Source organism: Lodderomyces elongisporus, chromosome 3 (genome assembly GCF_030384665.1).
Source record: "Lodderomyces elongisporus chromosome 3, complete sequence".
NCBI classification, from domain to species: Eukaryota; Fungi; Ascomycota; class Pichiomycetes; order Serinales; family Debaryomycetaceae; genus Lodderomyces; species Lodderomyces elongisporus.
Genome location: NC_083675.1, coordinates 682,674 through 701,837, shown reverse-complemented (window position 1 = coordinate 701,837; position 19,164 = coordinate 682,674). Strand labels below are relative to the sequence as shown.

General features: G+C 40.3%; 6 protein-coding genes across 6 annotated transcripts; 2 read left to right on the top strand and 4 right to left on the bottom strand. All coding sequences in view use genetic code 12, as the record gives it.

Annotated features, from left to right (window-relative positions):
* Positions 1–303: 303 nt before the first annotated feature.
* On the top strand, positions 304–7,770 carry PRP8 (pre-mRNA-splicing factor 8; the record flags this gene model as incomplete). Its single annotated transcript, XM_001525109.2, has 1 exon — positions 304–7,770. One exon carries the CDS (start codon positions 304–306, stop codon positions 7,768–7,770), a length of 7,467 nt encoding a protein of 2,488 aa, XP_001525159.2.
* A 677-nt stretch (positions 7,771–8,447) lies between these two features.
* Positions 8,448–10,838, bottom strand: NPR3 (Nitrogen permease regulator 3; the record flags this gene model as incomplete). Its single annotated transcript, XM_001525106.2, has 1 exon — positions 8,448–10,838. One exon carries the CDS (start codon positions 10,836–10,838, stop codon positions 8,448–8,450), a length of 2,391 nt encoding a protein of 796 aa, XP_001525156.2.
* Positions 10,839–11,491: 653 nt separating this feature from the next.
* On the bottom strand, positions 11,492–12,316 carry ECI1 (dodecenoyl-CoA isomerase; the record flags this gene model as incomplete). Its single annotated transcript, XM_061119396.1, has 1 exon — positions 11,492–12,316. The coding sequence occupies one exon, from the start codon at positions 12,314–12,316 to the stop codon at positions 11,492–11,494; it is 825 nt and encodes a 274-aa protein (XP_060975379.1).
* Positions 12,317–13,447: 1,131 nt separating this feature from the next.
* Positions 13,448–15,736, top strand: PVL30_002575 (uncharacterized protein; the record flags this gene model as incomplete). Its single annotated transcript, XM_001525105.2, has 1 exon — positions 13,448–15,736. The coding sequence occupies one exon, from the start codon at positions 13,448–13,450 to the stop codon at positions 15,734–15,736; it is 2,289 nt and encodes a 762-aa protein (XP_001525155.2).
* A 283-nt stretch (positions 15,737–16,019) lies between these two features.
* PPM1 (carboxy methyl transferase for protein phosphatase 2A) lies at positions 16,020–17,231 on the bottom strand (the record flags this gene model as incomplete). The annotated part of the gene is made up of 1 exon (XM_001525104.2): positions 16,020–17,231. The coding sequence occupies one exon, from the start codon at positions 17,229–17,231 to the stop codon at positions 16,020–16,022; it is 1,212 nt and encodes a 403-aa protein (XP_001525154.2).
* A 965-nt stretch (positions 17,232–18,196) lies between these two features.
* Positions 18,197–19,048, bottom strand: TRM9 (tRNA methyltransferase, has a role in tRNA modification; the record flags this gene model as incomplete). Its single annotated transcript, XM_001525103.2, has 1 exon — positions 18,197–19,048. The coding sequence occupies one exon, from the start codon at positions 19,046–19,048 to the stop codon at positions 18,197–18,199; it is 852 nt and encodes a 283-aa protein (XP_001525153.2).
* Between the last annotated feature and the right edge of the window lie 116 nt (positions 19,049–19,164).

Genomic DNA, 19,164 nt, shown 5'->3' with positions numbered 1-19,164 from the left:
TGTGCGGCGCGAGAAGTGGCAGTAGAAAGTGGAAAGTGGAAATGGAAAATGGAAAATGGAAAAGGTAGCGTCAGGAATTCTGCAGCAGCGTCTTCATCTTCATCTTCATCTTCATCATCTTTCTGTATCTCGAAAACTCTAAAGATAAACAAAATAGCGGTTAAACATAAAACACTAGTTCACGTACCACCATTATCACTGTTAATACGGCTATTACTACGGCAATAACAGTAACTACATACTCTCAATTCTTTAAGAGTTTGACTGTTTATTGTATCATTGTGTAAATTGAAATAGAAGTAAATGAGTCGCAAGAATTCGTCACGACCTGCTCCTCCTCCTCCTCCTCCTCACCCAAGGCCCAAACCACCTCCACCGCCACCACCACCTTCACGGCCACTGGTTTCAGCACCGGTGCCACCTTCTTTGGGTCAGCCTCCAGCAAAAAAGCGACTGACGGGTCCCAACGCAGAAGATTCTGCAGGGCCATCCCCACCGCCTACTATTGCTCGAAATACAGGGTCGACATCAACATCATCCAAGCATCATCCGCTGCCGTCTGGTTCTGTTCACCTTCAGACATCATCATCATCATCATCATCATCTTTACCATCTCACAAGTATAAACCATCGAACACACCAATACCGCCGCCACCTCCGCCACCTTCTGCAGTCGCAGCTCAACGTCGAGAAAAATATAGTCCTCTTTTGAATAGCAGCAATAACGGCAACCATAATCATGTGCTTTCCACGAAAGCAGTTGGTGTTGCAAGCTCAAAAGTGGTAAAAACGAAAGTATCTGAAAATGAGCTACAGAGTAGAAGGCGCAAATGGAACAATGTGCAAAAACGACGTTTCCAAAACTCAAACATGCAAGCCAGCAACCAAAATGGGTTCACTAGGCCTATGGAGATGCCTCCACAGCATTTACGAAAGATTATTTCGGACCATGCAGATATGACACTGCTGAAAGTCACTTCAGATAAACGCTCGCACTTGGGTTCATTAAAATACTTACCTCATGCTCTTTTTAAGCTTTTGGAGAATATACCTCATCCCTGGGAACTGTCCAAAGAGGTCAAGGTTTTGTACCATCGGACGGGTGCTATAACCTTTGTTGATCAGTCACCAAGGGTCATTGAGCCAGTGTATATTGCACAATGGGCTACAGTATGGGAACTCATGCGGAAAGAGAAGAGAGATCGAAAGCATTTCAAGCGTATGCAATTTCCACCTCTCGATGACGAAGAAAAATTTTTGAGTTGGATCGAAAACTTTGATGATGCTGACTTGCCAGATGCTATACAGTCAACCGAGTTAGAAGCAGATCAATTTGTTGGAGATTGGATTTACGATGAGAAACCGTTGATTGAGGAAAATGAGATTGTGAGTGGAAGCTCCTATCGGAAGTGGCGGTTGGATAGTTCGACAATGAGCCGGTTATTTCAACTCTCTCGGCCACTTTTGTTGGGGTCTAGTGATAACTATGATGTTAATGAGCTAATAACGGCAAAGAGTCTCAATGTTGCTGTACGTGATGGTCCTAAATTTGAAGCATTATACAAGAAGCAGATCCAAAGTATGGATGATGATTATTCTGACCTCAATTCACTTGATAGTGTAATTGTTCGACACCCCGTGAAATCTGAGCAGAGGGTTGATTTTCCATATGTGTACAATTCGTTTGTCAAACGGGTAAGAACAAGTCCCTTCCAACAGCAAGTAATTTCTGTTGATGGTAGAGAAACTTTTGAAGGCGCAAGTGTCAACGGCTATGGGTTCAATTCACAATTGAACCCTGTTAAAGCGCGAAAAGTTAGAAGTAAAAGCACGGTTGCAATCAGAGACAAACCAGAGGCTATTAAAGTCGAAGAAGTGAAAGCACCAGTTGTTCCATTCTCCAAGACTTTTGGTGATTTTTCCAAATCCGAAATACACACATTAAATGCTGGTTTGTCGTTGGTTTCGGCTCCTTATCCATTTTGCTACCGTACAGGACGTACTAAACGAGCCGAAGATGTGCCCTTGACCAAGCGATGGAATCTGAATTTGCGGCAATATAATAAGGGACCGGTTCCCCTCAAGACCCGCATTTCGTATCAAAAATTATTGAAGAACCGTGTCTTAAACCACTTGCGACATCTGAAGCAAAAGAAAGCAAAGCGTGCATCTCGGAGTACATTGCTCAAAAAATTGAAGCTGACAAAATATTTCCAACAAACAAACATTGACTGGGTCGAGGCAGGGATCCAGGTTTGCCAGCAAGGATTTGAAATGCTCAATTTATTACTCCACAAACGTGGCTTGACTTATTTGCACTTGGACTACAACTTCAATTTGAAACCCACAAAGACCTTGACAACAAAGGAAAGGAAGAAGTCGAGATTTGGTAATGCTTTCCACTTGATTCGTGAGCTTTTAAGAGCTATAAAAATGATTGTAGATGCTCATATCCAGTTTCGGTTGGGTAACGCCGATGCTTACCAATTGGCTGACGGCTTAAATTACATTTTCAACCACATTGGACAGCTCACCGGTATCTATAGATACAAATACAAAGTGATGCACCAGATAAGACAGTGCAAAGACTACAAACACATTATCTACCACCGCTTTAATAAAGTGATTGGGAAGGGACCCGGGTGTGGGTTCTGGCAACCTTCGTGGAAGGTTTGGATTTTCTTTCTTCGAGGTATGATTCCACTACTCGAGAGATGGTTGGGTAATCTAATTGTGAGGCAGTTTGAAGGAAGACGGTACAATGATTATGCTAAAACGATTACAAAACAAAGGGTTGACTCCTACTACGATTTGGAACTAAGAGCACAAGTTATGCATGATATCTTGGAAATCATACCTGAGGGTATGAAGCAGAGTAAATCAAAGACTATTTTGCAACATTTGAGTGAAGCTTGGCGGTGTTGGAAGGCGAATATTCCATGGATTGTGCCTGGATTACCGGAGCCAATCAAGAATATAATCGAACGATACATCAAAGCCAAAGCAGAGGGTTGGATATCTGTTACACATTACAACCGTGAGCGGATCAAGAAGGGAACCCATGTTGAAAAAACAGTTGTGAAGAAGAATTTGGGAAGAATGACGCGATTATGGGTAAAGAGAGAACACAATAGGCAAGAGGATTTTGGAAGACAAGGTCCTGCTATTTCTCCAGATGAAGCCGTAAAGGTGTTCCAGACGGCGGTGGAGTGGCTCGAAAGACGCAACTTTAGTCCCATACCGTTTCCGCCTGTTTCTTATAAGCATGACACCAAGATTTTGCTTTTGGCATTGGAGAATTTGAAGTCGACATTCAACGCAAATGCAAAGTTGAATACTCTGCAACGAGAAGAGTTGGCGTTGATTGAGCAGGCATTTGACAACCCAAATGAATGTTTGGCTCGGATCAAGAAACAGATCTTGACCCAGAGGATATTCAAAGAGGTGGGATTGGATATGATGGATTTTTATGACTCAATAATTCCATCGTATGAAGTAGATCCTTTAGAGAAAATAGCTGATGCATATTTAGACCAGTATTTGTGGTATGAAGCGGATAAGAGGAATTTGTTCCCCAACTGGATTAAACCAGCGGACGACGAGATACCACAATTGACTGTATACAAGTGGTGCCACGGTATTAACAACTTGAATGACGTTTGGAGCACTTCGAATGGAGAAAGCGTTGTGATGATGGAGTTGACGTTGCGAGAGATTTTGGAAAATGTTGATCTTACGTTATTAAACAGGTTGCTCCGGTTAGTGGTTGACACAAATATTGCAGACTATATGACATCCAAAAACAATGTCAATATTAGGTACAAGGACATGAACTATGTCAACCAACAAGGTGTAGTTCGAGGTATTCAGTTTGCGTCATTTTTATATCAATTTTATGGATTAGTTATGGATTTGCTTATACTAGGCACAGAAAGAGCATCTGAATTGGCTGGTCCTGTTCAGAATCCAAACAGCTTTTTACAGTTTCATAGTCGGGAGAGTGAAATAAGCTCTCCGATTAGACTCTATACTAGAAATTTGGACAAAGTCCATATATGTTTCAAGTTCACCAATGAGGAGTCGTCTGCACTTGTGCGCGATATGGAGCCGTATTTTCATGACCTCGTTGGTTATAACACTAAACGATGCTGGCCAAAGGATTCTCGAATGCGGTTAATGAGACATGATGTCAACTTGGGTAAGGCGGTGTTCAATGAGATATGTCTGCGTGTGCCCCATTCGTTGAGCACTATAACGTGGAAGGATACGTTTATTTCTGTTTATTCTAAGGACAATCCAAATTTGTTGTTCCAAATGAATGGATTTGAAGTGAGAATCTTACCCAATTTTAGAGCCCATGAATCTAGCACAACCAAAGCAACTCAAGAAAATACTTGGGACTTGATTGACCTCAGCACTAATGAAAGAACCGCTAGAGCCCATTTGCAGGTATCGGAAGAGTCGATGGACCATTTTAGAAATAGGATTAGGCAGATCTTGATGTCTTCGGGTTCAAGCCCATTTACAAAAGTGGCAGCCAAATGGAATACAGCGCTTATTGCGCTCGTGACGTATTTTAGAGAAGCTGCAGTTGCGACTCCTGCGCTTTTGGAGTTGCTTATCAAGTGCGAGACCAAAGTGCAAAATAGGGTCAAGATGGGACTCAACTCCAAAATGCCAGCAAGGTTTCCGCCAGCAGTGTTCTACACTCCCAAAGAGTTGGGTGGTTTGGGTATGCTTAGTGCTTCTCACGTCTTGGTACCTGAAGCGGACCTCAAGTGGTCTAGGCAAACGGATACAGGAATTGCGCATTTTAAAGCAGGAATGTCTCACGAAGAGGAAAAGATGATACCGACTATTTTCAGATACATTCCAACTTGGGAAAATGAGTTTCTAGATTCTAGACGAGTTTGGGCCGAGTATGCAATCAAACGTGAGGAAGCTTTGTCACAGAACCGAAGATTAACATTTGAAGATATGGAGGAGAACTGGGATAGAGGTATACCACGAATTAGTACCTTGTTCCAGAAAGATAGACACACTTTGGCTTACGATAAGGGCCATCGTGTTAGGAAGAAACTTAGACACTATACTAATGGACGATTCAATCCTTTCTGGTGGACAAACGGAAGCCACGATGGTAAGTTGTGGAATCTCAACGCCTATCGTGCAGATGTCATTCAAGCCTTAGGAGGAGTCGAGACCATTTTGGAACACACTTTATTCAAAGGTACTGGCTTCGACTCCTGGGAGGGCCTCTTTTGGGAAAAATCCTCTGGATTTGAAGATTCCTTAAAATTCAAAAAGTTGACGAATGCACAAAGATCGGGTTTAAGTCAAATTCCAAATAGACGTTTCACATTGTGGTGGTCTCCAACAATCAATCGTGCTAATGTTTATGTTGGATTCTTGGTGCAACTAGACCTTACTGGTATTTTTCTACATGGAAAAATTCCAACCTTGAAGATATCATTAATTCAATTATTCAGAGCACATCTCTGGCAAAAAATCCATGAAAGTGTTGTGCAAGATTTGTGTCAAGTGTTTGACAAAGAGCAAGAAGTATTGCTGATTGAGCTGGTTGAAAAGCAGGCTATCCATCCTAGGAAATCGTATCGAATGAGCTCTTCCACGGCTGATATTGTCTTTACCAGTACCTACAAATGGAATGTGTCGAAACCTTCGTCTTTAAATGACAAGGACGACACAACGGTTTTGTCCACTCGTAAATTCTGGATTGATGTTCAATTGAGGTATGGTGATTACGATAGTCATGATATCTCGCGATATGCAAGATCGAAATATCTAGATTATACGACCGATGGAACTAGTTCGTACCCATCGCCAACAGGTATAATCATTGCAATCGACTTGGCTTATAACATGTATGATGCATACGGAAACTGGTTTCCTGGTTTGAAGATTTTGGTGAAAAACGCCATGAGAGAGATCATGAAGGCAAATCCGGCACTATACGTTTTGAGAGAGCGTATTAGAAAAGGGTTGCAGTTGTACCACGCACAGCCTACTGAAGCTTTCTTGAATTCTAATAATTATGCCGAATTGTTCAACAACGATACGCAATTGTTTGTTGATGACACAAATGTGTACCGTGTCACTGTTCATAAAACATTGGAAGGTAATTTGGCAACCAAACCTATAAATGGTTGTGTGTTTATCCTTAATCCAAAAACGGGTCAGTTGTTTTTGCGAGTTATACACACCTCGGTATGGGCTGGACAAAAGCGATTGAGTCAACTTGCCAAATGGAAGGCTGCAGAAGAAGTCACTGCATTGCTCAAGTCGTTGCCCCGTGAGGAACAACCGAAACAGTTGGTTGTTGCTCGAAAAGGAATGATGGATCCACTTGAAGTGCACATGTTGGATTTCCCTAATATATCCATCCGTCGTTCGGAATTGCATTTGCCGTTTGCAGCTGTCTTGAAAATTGAAAAGTTGAGCGACGTTGTCTTGAGAGCAAATGAGCCACAAATGTTTTTGTTCAATTTCTATGACGATTGGCTAAAATCCATTTCGCCATATACTGCATTTTCCAGGACCATCTTGATCTTGAGGGCATTAACTATTGATGCCACCAATGCCACTGATATTCTTTGGGCACCCAATGATGAGTACCGAGAACTGCATATCTGGCCCACACTTTCGGATGCCCAATGGGTCGATAGAGAGTCTAGGTTGAGAGATTTGATTCTTGAAGATTATGCTTCGAAATACGATATTGACGTAAAGACACTTACCCAATCTGAAATTCGAGATTTGATTCTTGGGCAAGATATTAGGGCAGCATCTTTCAGGAGACAACAGATTGCTAATATGGAGAACAGTTCGGGCCAAGACGAAGTACTGAAGAATTTGACTGCGGTTAAGAGCACCACTACAAATATACATGGTGAAAACATTGTTACTGTAACGACCACAAACTATGAGCAAACTACATTTTCATCAAAGAATGAGTGGAGAAACAGGGCATTGGCTAGTAACGCGTTAGCAAGCCACGCACCAGCCATTACAGTGCTGTCCAACGAGTTTAGTGATGATGACGCCTTTACTTATATCGTTCCAAAGAATGTGCTACAGCTACTTGTGCAGATTTCAGACTTGAGGATACAGGTTGGTGCCTATTTGTATGGTAAATCGCCTGCGGACCATCCTGATATCAAGGAGATCAAATGTATAGCCTTGGTTCCTCAGTTGGGAAGCTCAAACTCTATCAAGCTTTCTCAAAGGAAACCCGAAGCTGAAGGATATTTACAAGAGCAGAATCTAGAGCTATTAGGTTGGATTCACACGCTGTCGGAGCGTCTTGATTATATGAGTCCGAATGATATTACCTTACTGGCACGTATTTCTGAGGTATATGATCCGCACTATATATGTATGACGGCATCATTCTCGCCAGGATCGATACATGTTGTTGGTTACGAAATGACCCCGGAAGGGTTCGCTTGGGGTAAGAGCAATAGTGATATGATTTCAGAGAAGCCCGCTGGCTTTTCGGAAGAATTTTCGAAAAAGAGCCAGTTGCTTATTTCTGACAAAATTGTGGGAACTTATATGGTCCCCGAAGATGAGATATGGAACTATTTTTTCATGGGTTCGTTGTTTAACGAAACGCACTCGTATGCCATGAAAGTTGATAAGCCGCTATCATTTTATGACGCGTTGCATAGACCAGTTCATTTTACAACGTTTTCACGCTTGGATGCTACAAAGGAGGAGGAAGCCAATCAAGAAGATCAGTTTGCTTAGCATACTTTGTTCTTGTTGTTGTTGTTCCTTTGTCCGAGAGGTGGGATTTGTAGGGTGTATTATATACTGCTAAATAAATACAAGTAAATAGAGTTCATTGTGTAATATTAATTTTGCGCCAAACTTAACCAAAAAAAAATTAAAAGAAGTAACAGAATGGAAAAAGGAGACACCGTGACGCGAGTTCATTGCTCATAGGGACACTGTCGCTAATATATTTCAATCTTCTTAAAGAACACAAATATCCGGGTACTGGGGGGGAGGGGGGGTGGTCGCTTAAACACCACAATACGTTAAAAGTGAGAATAGAGATATAAATGAGATAAAAAATACTTCACAGTAAACTTGTATCATCACGTATAGAATTATTAGTAAATAATATTTTCGACGGCTTCGATGGTCGCATCAAATGGAATTCAAAGCACAGAAAACAGAAAACAGAAAATAGAAATAGAAAACTAGAAACAGAATACAGATAAAAGAAAAGGAAGAAAAAAAAAAAAACCCCTTTTTTTCCATTACATTAATATCTCTGTTTTACTTCGCTCCAACAAACCACGTGACGTTGGGTCAATTCTAACTTTACCAATGTCTCACTGACACAATGTAATTGCCGATTGCGTACAATAGCTTCTTCAAATCCAGTCTTGAGATCTCATTTTTTATAATGAGAAATTCTAAGGGGTCTTTCCATTCATAAATTTCAACAATTTGTAAAAAATTGCAATCAAGTCGTGTGATAATTTACACACGGAAATTATCTCATTAATCCATCTTCGTTCCAAAGTGCTTGCTCTACCTGGCTCTAATATGATGGTGTCCTCGTCGTCAACAACGCTCAAGGTGAGTTGCTTTTTTAACCGTTCCGTCTGAGACTCTGTTGTTTCTGTCGTAGCATTTATCAACGAGTCTTTTCTTGCATCAACCAGACCTGCGGCAGTATTTGCTACTGCAGCATTAGTACTAGTATTGGCATCAGAATTAACATTAACATTAGCATCAGCATCAGTATCGAAATCAGAGCCATTATTGCGATTGTTACTAATCTTGGTATCCCTAGTAGTCGTAATATCATTGTTATGCGGAGACTCTTGTACCGCCATGGTTTTCGAGGTATTATCCGTTGTCTGACTTTTTTCACCAAAGACTCTGTCCTTGTTTCGTTTGAGCAAAGCGTCCTCATTTTCCATATCTTCTTCCACCTTGACTCGTAAGTTTTTGGGAATTTTGAGCCACACAAATGTTAGCTGCTGGTTCACATATCCAAAGCGAATGAGCCAGGCTAGAGCTTCAAAATAACTGGCGCGGTGGTCCCGAGAAGGTATGATCGAAGCAAACTGTTGTGGTTTCTTGAGCTGGGGCGAGAGAAGCTTCAAGAATTGAGGCAAAGAAGGCGACATTGGGAATCTGGCCTTGAAACGATATATATCTTCAAACAATTTTGTAGTCAACGAAGCCATAGGTGAAGCCACGTAAACAGACCTCGACGAAAGTGGTTGTATTGCCCTTGCTTTTTTCCAATAGATCAAATGCAAAGCATATGACTTAACCTCGCTCGGTTCGAAATGCTGTGAGTTTTTGGAACAAAACTTGAGCAAAGATTCCGAAGGATGTAACAGCATGATAAATTTTCCAAACGGTGAGTTGGTGACAATATTCATATCCTGAAGTATATTATGAGGTTCCGCAAGTAGCAATAAAGCAAAGCACATTATTGATTCCTGTAAAAAATCGTCGTCAAGCTTTTGTTGCTCAATATTTGATCGATCCCACATGCCAAATGAGTGAATACTGGAGGATAGGAATGACCGCGGAATATATGGCACAGAAGGTTCAGGGAGCGAGTCAAACTCATATTTTGTAGGTATTTGGCAAACCACTTGCTTGCCGTCTATCTCTAAATTTGCTATTCGTGATGTGCTGATTGCGAGATAACACTCTTTAATTAGTTTGCACAACGACAATGTTTTATCCAAATCCACTTCCTTGCATTCCTGCTCCCGCGCCCTCTGGATGGCTTTCATTTGGTTGCCAACATAATTATGTTTCTGTTGCGCGAGTCTCAACCCTAGTGAGGTTCTTGACGCAACGTGTTGAAACATTTCATCGATTCTATAGCTGCATTCTGTAGCTGGTGGGTTCATGATAAACACAAGATGGAACATCGTTAAACTTTGTGCCGTGGTTGATGCTAGTTGTGCCTCAGTACTTGAGGTTAAATTTTCAAAGTGCAAAGAATTGCTCCTGCCCGACTGAGAGCGCTTGGAACTTCGAGCGTTTGTCCATGTTCCATCTGCATGCTGATGGATGGGTAACCCAAGAAAGATTTTGTCTTGTATTGTGACTTCATAACGTGTATTACACATTTGCCTTGGGGGTGATAACATTTCACAGAGATAGCCTGGGGCCATTCCAAAAATGTCATCAGCTATACTGAAAGTATCAACAGCAGAGTGAGGCTCAGAAACATCGCCTTTTTCCTCTGCATCCTTTTCCTTTTCCTTTTCCTTGTCCTTGTCCTTTTTCTCCCTCCCTTCTTGTTGGCCCTTTTGTTTTTGATAATTATCATCCTGCGTTGTATCAGTATTACGTATGCTTCGACGGCTTTTGCTTCCCTGACTGTGTTCGTTCCTCTTGGGATGTTCGGTATTCAACCTATTGTGGTTATGCTTGTGCGGCGTCGCTCTTCGTAGTGCTCTTCCTTCATCTAAGGTTCTTTTCAACTCTAGTTTGGTCCCATAATAGTACTGGGAGTGGTTGGTATCGGAAATGACATTGATACCGCTGCGGTCTCGACTCGTACCATCCTTGTCAAAGAATAACAAATCGCCACTCTCTGGATCTTCATCCTCGTTGTACTCGTAAAGCTCATCATCGTCATCGTCATCCTTGTCGTCCCTTACTAGATGTTGCATGCCATCCTCAGTGCCCGCATGTTTCCTTGGTACCAGTGAGAACACTCGGTCCGTCAAATTATGTGGGTATTTATATAGTAGTTGCGGCCCGCTATGTGTCGAGACCACGAAAAGGATACCAACCAAACTGGGATTCGGAAGGTTCCGGCTCATCCTCGGCGATTATGATTCAATTTTTTGTTACTTATCTTTTACTAGCTTATACATATACATATACATATATATATATATATATATATGTGTGTGTGTGTGTGTGTGTGTTTATATAAAGTAAGAAGTTGGAATTGTTTAGTAGTGGAATGCCCTCTTCTATTTAAAGGAATGTGTTTAATTACTTATTACCCTGAAAAATCAATTGGTCGGGTTAAAATTGGAGATTATTCACAATCATTGGTATCTGTCGGAGCGGTGAAGAGACATTGGATAGTCAGTGCCGCGCGACCCTCCACGCCATTTTTTTTTTAAGATTTTTGTGCAGTTTACAGAGTAAACATAGAAAAGGATCAATACGCATTATTGCAACAAGCAAAGTTCCACCTAGAGCAACTTGTTTAAAATACGAAACAAGACAACATAAACAAGAACATGATAGTACACCATAAAAGATGCAAGTTTGCTCTTTTGCATACAAACAAAATAATGAAGGAAAAGGAGAAAGATAAATGAAATTTGAAAAAGAAAATGAAAAGTAATAAATTGTATATAAGAAAAGTTGACTCTATATTCTATGTAACTATGGCATGGACTATAGTTGTAGTTGTGGCTTCGCTCAATGTTATTGCTAAAGTTGAATCCCATTGTCACACTTACAACTTGTGCTTAACTTCTTTCATTGCCAATTGTTGGAATCTTCCTTGCGGAACACCTTCCAACCATTTGCCCAAACCTCTCATAACTTCTTGGGAGTTAGCATGGTTGATGCTTTGGTCTCTTGAAAGCTTCAAAAGCTGCTTATTCTGCAAGATTGAATCGTCATGCAAGTTCTCAATAGCGTCAAACAATTCTTTTTGAACATGCTCATTAAACTCTTCGGTGGATTTGAATTTACCATCGTAATGTTTATTGACAAGACCGGCATTGTAGCAGTCTTTTCCACTGATTGGCTTGGCCAAAAACAATGCCTCAGAAGCCTTTGACCAGCCCAATCTCGACAACAAGGTAGCAGAAGAGGCTCCCTCTGCAACCAATCCCAAGTTAGCAAATGGTGCCAAAATGTAAAAGTTGTTCAAATCCTTGACGTAGATCAAGTCACACAAGAGCACCAACGCAGAACTCAATCCGATAACTGGACCGTTGATTGCGGCAACGAGAACCTTTTTGTGGTCATTGAACAAGTTGGTTAACCACACGTTTCTAGCAACAAATCTCAGTAGCCAATACTCGTGCGAGAACAAATCTTGTGGATCAGCTTGCATCAACTTTTTATCGCCAAAGTTAGCACCGGCACTGAAGAACTTGCCAGATGACTGGATCACAGTCATGACTGTTTCCTCTTCGTTGTTTGCCTCTTCAACGAACTTGCCTAGTTTCAAGTACTGCTCACCGTCCAAAGCATTCAACTTCTTGGGAATGTTGAGGGTGATGATTGCCGCTTTACCCTTGACCTCGTATGTGATATCTTCCTCTGACATTTTTATATAATTTTGATTCGGTTTCTGTATCTGTTTCCTATGTCAATCCTGAAAACGGTGGGAGGTGGAAGAAAGAAAGAAGGAGGATAAAGGAATAAGAGTTATAAAGAGAGGAGTGGGAAGAAAAAAAATAGTTTTTTAAAGGAAAAAGAGAAGGAAGAAGAAACAATAATTGTAGGGAGGGGGGGATTGGATAGTTGGAAAATTGGAAATGGAAACTGTGAGTTTCCACATTTGCACACCTAACTTCCCCTTATTTTATTTCATATTTTCTTTTTTTTTTTTTACCCCACTGTGAAACTGTGTCGCACAAAGGTGAGGGTTATCTCTACCTGCCAAATAACATATTTAAAAAAATAAAAAAAAAAGTGGAGGAAAGATTGGGAACAAAATATGACCGAGGCATTTGACATATTTGCGTTTCGATCCCGTTTCTTGGGTAGCGACTTAATAATTTCGTTTTCCTCTTGCTCATATACCATCATCAATCACTATTAGTCAAACGCCCATTACTACTATTTTCTATATTCTTTTCTAATCCGCTTTCTTCATTTCATTATCTAAAGACCGTCGTGGCTCCTGTTTCCTTTTTCTTCGTGAAGAACTTAAGTATATAGCTCAACTTATTCAATAAAGGAATAAGAAACATGCTAAGTGTATACTTAATTAGGTATATTATGCGGCGTGGTGCTGGTCAGTGTCGTGTCGTAAACTTTTCCTTTTCTTGTCTTGTTCTTTTTTTTTTATTCTTTCATAAATTTTTATTTTATTTTTTTTATTATTTTTTTTATTATTTTTTGTTTTTTATACTTGTAAACATGTCGCATTCATAAAGCAACTGTGTGTGTTCTTTTTTTTCATTTGGCGACAAACACTTCCACCTTTGTTTACCTATATCGATTTCGACTGCCCTTTTTTACCCTGTGTACAAACATATAGATATAGGTACATATTATTTGAAAGCCACCAACTGGCATTTGCAGCATAACACTTGCTTTGGATTTCTTTGCAAAACACACTCTCTCTCACTCACATACATTATACACTATACATTATACATCACTACGTCTCTACATTCTCCTAAACGTTCGGTATACCTATAAACCCCCCCCCGTCTGTGATTACAGAAAAATGGACAAAGAGACGAATACAGCACAAAAGACCAACGGTACAGAGATTTGTACAGGGCAGGAAATAATTGGCTCGGGCATAGAAACGTTCTCAAGTAATGACACAGAGTATGTCTTGGTCAAGGATTTGGCAAGCCAATGGGGCTATACCTCGTCCTACCAATTGATAAGTGCACTTTTAAAAGATGGCGTGTTGAAATCGCAAATCTTGAAAACTACTCGGGAGATTAATGAAAGTTTGATTTCACTGGGATCGATCGAAGACGCAGATATTGATCGACATTTCTTTTATATAGCAACTCTGGTGGTATCCTCAGTTGTTAGCAAAGAGCAAGGTTTGGTAAAGAGTTTTGTGGCTAAAAACGGTTATCTGCAAGTGGAACTCAGTAATGTCGCAAGCAAGCAGTCGGCTGTTTCTGGAAAAAATGGTGGCATTAGAAATAGTTTTGGTGAAGAAGATGCTGGTGGTGATAGCGGTAAAGACAAAAACAGCGACGAGGATGTTGACGGTGAAGAAGATGAGGAAGACGAGGTGGACGACCCAAGTGAACCCCTCGAGCTGGTTGAGGTGGAGAAATCAGGGAAAGAACAAGAGCAAGAACAAGAACAGGAAAGAATTACTGGAAGAAAAGAATACTATAAAACACTAGTGAGTGGTGGAGGCAAGGATGCAAATAGTTTTTCAAACAAAGCTTCTTTGGGCAAAAAGCCCAAGCATGTTCATAAGCACGCCAAAGACTTTGAATCCAGGATGGAGGATGTGGTAACTGTGGGGCATGTGTTTCCGCAGTATGGAGCGGTTGAGTCCTCTACGAAATTGAATCATGCTCAATTTGGGTGCTTGAACCAGTTCAGTAAATTGAATTACTACAAGAGTTTGACGCCACCGGGTCTCAAATTCCTCCCTAATACAAAATTGACTTTTTACGAGAGGGAGTTGGTGGAAGAAGCACACAATTACTCTCACATTGATATAGATGAACATGATGCATCTGACGATAAACAAAGAGCTTTTTTGAGAAAATCCATAGGTAAATCAAAAAAGAATAATATCCATCTTGATCCCAATACGGTGGATTTGAATGAGACAGTGATTCCGGGTCAGGGATACATTGGAGAGTTTAGCATCAATCATATCTGCAAAGTGCCCAACTACTACGTCACCTCCAACCACACAACGATGCCGCAGTCTGTTAGTGCCAGGAAATTAAACTCATCATCAAACTCGCTGTTTTTGTTCAATGAAGGCTCGAGATTGTCTAAAAACGTTCAGCAGCTAGTATTTAGCAACGAAAATGATAACCATTCGCATCACAAGTACTATTACACAAAGAGTTATCGTGGTCCTGGGTCAGGAAATTACAAAGATGCGGCACTCATGAATAAGATTAATAAGATACATCTCACCGAAAGTAAGAAGAAACATTTCAAAAGAAACGTTCTTAGAGATAAAAAGTATACACAGAATTTAAAAGGATTGGTACACGAAAAGTTCAACAAGGAATATGTTGAGTCTTTATTGACTGACCAACGACGATACACTGAGGATTATTCCAATGTTGAAATCTTGCATAACAATTTGCAGTATAATGTCCTTTTGAACTCTTATAGAGACATATCACGCGATACATGGGGCACCTATTACAAGTTTAAGCTTTTTGATTTTGAGCAGTACAAGGCTTTGCAAGAGGAAGAAGCTGATAAGGAGCGCCGTGATCAAAATGTAGTGGAGCAAAGGAAATGGACAGAGGACGACAAGCTTAGACAGGAGAGGCTTCGTATGCAAAGTGAAGAAGAGCGCGATCAGCTTGTCGAATTGCAGAAAACGTTTTCCGAAAAGAGTCAGCAAATGGAGGAGAGAAAACGCAGAGCACAGTTGGATCCTTCGGTTGAGGACAAGATTGATGAAGACGAATTTGTCAAGAGTGCCGAAGCTCTTCGCGAAGAATTTGAGGCAAAGAGACGCGATATTTGTGAATCATTTGCCAAACGCAATGCTGCGCTTGCGGAATCTACAAAACCCCCTGTGCCTGTAGAGACGCCACAGTTGGACGTGGTTTCAAGATTCTCTTTGCCAGGAGAGTTTAGAGAAATTGTGAAACACTTGCCATTAGAATTGCGCTCAACGGAATTATTACAGAAAGAAATTCCTTCATTGAAAAAACCCATACAATACGTAACTACTATTCCCGGAAAACCTGATATGGAGTACTTGACGAAAATCGAGGTGATTAAATTTCCAAATCCAAACTCACTCGGTTGGGACAACTTGAGGAAATATAAACAATAATGTGGACAATATTCCGTGAGCCTTGTTGTTGTTGTTGTTAGTATTGTTGTTGTTGTTGTTATTGTTGTTATTATTATTATTGTTGTTTTCTAGTTGTTTTCTAGCTGTATTATTATTAACTTTTTGCTTGTACTATATATATATAAACATTTGTTCATGTACATCTGCACTTTTGTTCATTCTAGAGATTATACATAAGCCTAGTGGTTTTATTATTATTATTATTATTTTGTTTTTCATTTCACAAGCTTTGTCAAATAAATTAAACAAATTTAGTCTAAATCTAATCTAAACTGCAGTCTTTTACATTTCGACTCCAGTCCCATCTTGATATTCGAGTAAATACGGGTTTTAAATGAGCATTGGAACCTGATGCAGTGTTTGAGCTTGGATTTAAACCCGAACTGGAATTAAAACTCAAACTCTGGTTCTCTTTTTTGCTCTCGCCATAAATCAAACAATAATGGCGGAGTAGTAACGCCAATTCCTCATGTTCGTCGATTCTCTCTATACCATTAAGCCGCTCCATCTCAAGCTCACTTATCCATGGGTTATTCTTTGCTGCGTGCGTAGCCTCGTATCCTCCGACTACGCCCATATCAGTAAGATACAAGTTTTCCAACCCCATACTAGTTAAAAACTTAATTCTAGAGTCTATTGTAGGATATGCCTCGGAAGTTGGCAAATGTAAGCCTCTTCCTTGTAGATTTCGCAGCATAACTTCACCAAATGAATCTCCCAAAGTAATTGGCTCATATATTAGAAATCCGGTCAAATTGTGGCCAATTGTGCTCCAAAAATTGACCACTCTTTCGTAATCATGTGCTGACAAATAACATAACGCACACTCACTTAGTACCAACGTAGGTTTGTTTGTGTCGACTCCCGTAATGTCCAAATTGTTCACATCGCGTAAATCTTGGCCATGAAGATGGTAATTCCTTGTATGCAAATCTGGTTCATATATTTCAAAATCTTTCTTGCTCTGGATTGTGGGCATCGTAGCTGTTTGATCTTCACCTTCCTCGACACGCAATGTATGTCGGAGTTTATCATGCTTTAAAATTGCAAGTTTCTTGATTTTTGCTGACTCGGGATAATCGTATTCATGAACTGTTATATCATGATTCAGCTCGAGAATACTAAAAAGTTTGGTATCCGACCCACTACCCAAAGAAATAATCTGAGACTCATTTCTAAACTCGGCAATAAATGAGTGGATGATTTCGAAGATTACCTTGGATCTCAAATACGTTCCCCTATTGATCAAAGGCTGCTTGGTCTCGCCAAACACATTCCTCAACGTTCGAGGCGCCGAAAGACCAGTATATCCTTGACACCACCGGAGGTTATCCTCGTAGGACTTGACAAGCATTGCTATGTAAGGATCTTCCACTGGTAAATGCCCTTTCTTGTTGATACTATCTCTGCAACTAAGCGCATCCAAATCAGTGGCCCGTATCAATTTGTCTTGTTTATCTTTGGGCGAAAACATATTGACTTTTCAATTGGCACACCTTTGTAGAGTTTTGAGAACTTAAATTTTCAAAAACTATAATGCACCAGTGTGGAAATAGTGTCGAGGATGAAAGAGGAAGAAGATGAAGAAGATGAAGATGAAGAAGAAGAAGGAAAAGAAGGAAAAGGATGAGAAAGAAGAGGAGACGGAGATTTGATTTTTTTGCAATATTCTTCCTACGCCCCCCCCCCCCCCCCCCCCCCCCCCCGCGCACCATAAAAAAATAACGCAAATCCTATTTCTCTTCCGCATTGCGCTTGCGCACTCGTTTGCATTGTATACCTATCTCGCTCTATCCATAAGTAGTGGGAGAGAATGAGGAGGCGGGGGGGGGAAGGAAAAAGAGAAAGAGAGAACTGGGGGGTCTTACAACCACATCGACAAAAGAAGTTAAACAAGACAAATATCTGTTTCTATTTGAAGCTTTAAGAGCGTAAAACACTTGCAAATAAAAGATGTAGTGGGTCTTATAATTCATATTGGGTTTGTTGCTCATCGGGATCTTTAGCTCATTTATTGCAGTTCCTTTTTTTTTTTGGTACAGATCTTGAGAGTTTATTGGTTTGAAAAGAATTTTCAAATATTTTTGCTCAGAAATGGTTGCAAATAGTTACAAAAATTAACAACGGTTGTCTGCACCTGCAACTACTTTCCACAACAAGTAGATTTTACCCATACTTCTACTTCACAAATAAAAGTAACTTACACCGCATTGATTCTAAAAAAGGATTTAGAAGAAATGAAAATACAAGAGAGTAAAAATGTATCTTTATCGCATTTTAAAAATCTGCTTCTTTAAATAAATATGAACTTATTGTGCGTACTATAAGGTATACGGAAAAAGAGTGAGCTTGTCAAACCGAGATTTGTCTGTTTACTCATTGCCCGTTGTTCTTCCTTTTCATATTTTTTTTTTCTTTTTTTCACACAAGATTCTATGACTATATCCTTTCTAAAATAACCCACCAGTTATCTTTTTCGTATCCATCCTCCACTATTCTGCACATATCGGTAGCCAAGCTGTTACTGCGCAATTCGCCCTCCTTATATAAGTGGTAATATCGATATTTGGTTGTATCGGTTTCAGTGCTCGTCTCGGTGTTATTCTCAGTCTCCATATTGATCTTGTTGTCAGTTTTTGGCTCCGTCTCCCTCAGAACCAGAGAATTCTTTTTAATACAATCTGCTGCGGGTTCCGAGAATACTTCCTTACCTTTATCTTTACCCCGTCGTTGCTTCGGTGTAGGTTTCTTCAACACCCATGGAATCAAAATGTCTTGCGAGTCTCCTTCCTTGTACCCACGGCGTGAGTTTTCTTGCTCCAAAGCCCAACAATATATGAGACACTGACCACCTTTTTTCAATTTGGAGAGGATTTCCAGTATTGCCTCGATTCGTCGGCTCTCTGTAGCAAAATGATGGATAACTGCAATAGAAATTGCAAAGTCAAATCGATTTTGAGGATGGGGTAAGAAAAGGCCGTCTGCGATTCCCACATTGTATTCATTTAATGATAATTCCTGTGCACATTTGATAAGACCCTCTGAGCGATCCGTTCCAATAATCAACAACTCTTTATTGACATTCAAGTACTTTCCATTGCCGCAGCCTACATCCAAACCTACAGAGAACGAGGCTTGAGATTTCAAAAACTTCTCCACGATGGGCCACGGTTTGTACCTGGTTTGCGAAAAATGCTGTGCTATCTCATTATAAACTTCGTGCACATATTCACTCTCTTGCGAGACTGGTTCAAGCCCATCACCAATAACAAGTGACGGCTTTGCTGACATCTGGTAGAAAAGAAACTGCTTAGTTAATAGTAGTAATAATCATATATATATATATATATATATATATATATATGTATATACAAATAAATGAATGGTGGTACTTAAGCGTGGGAAGA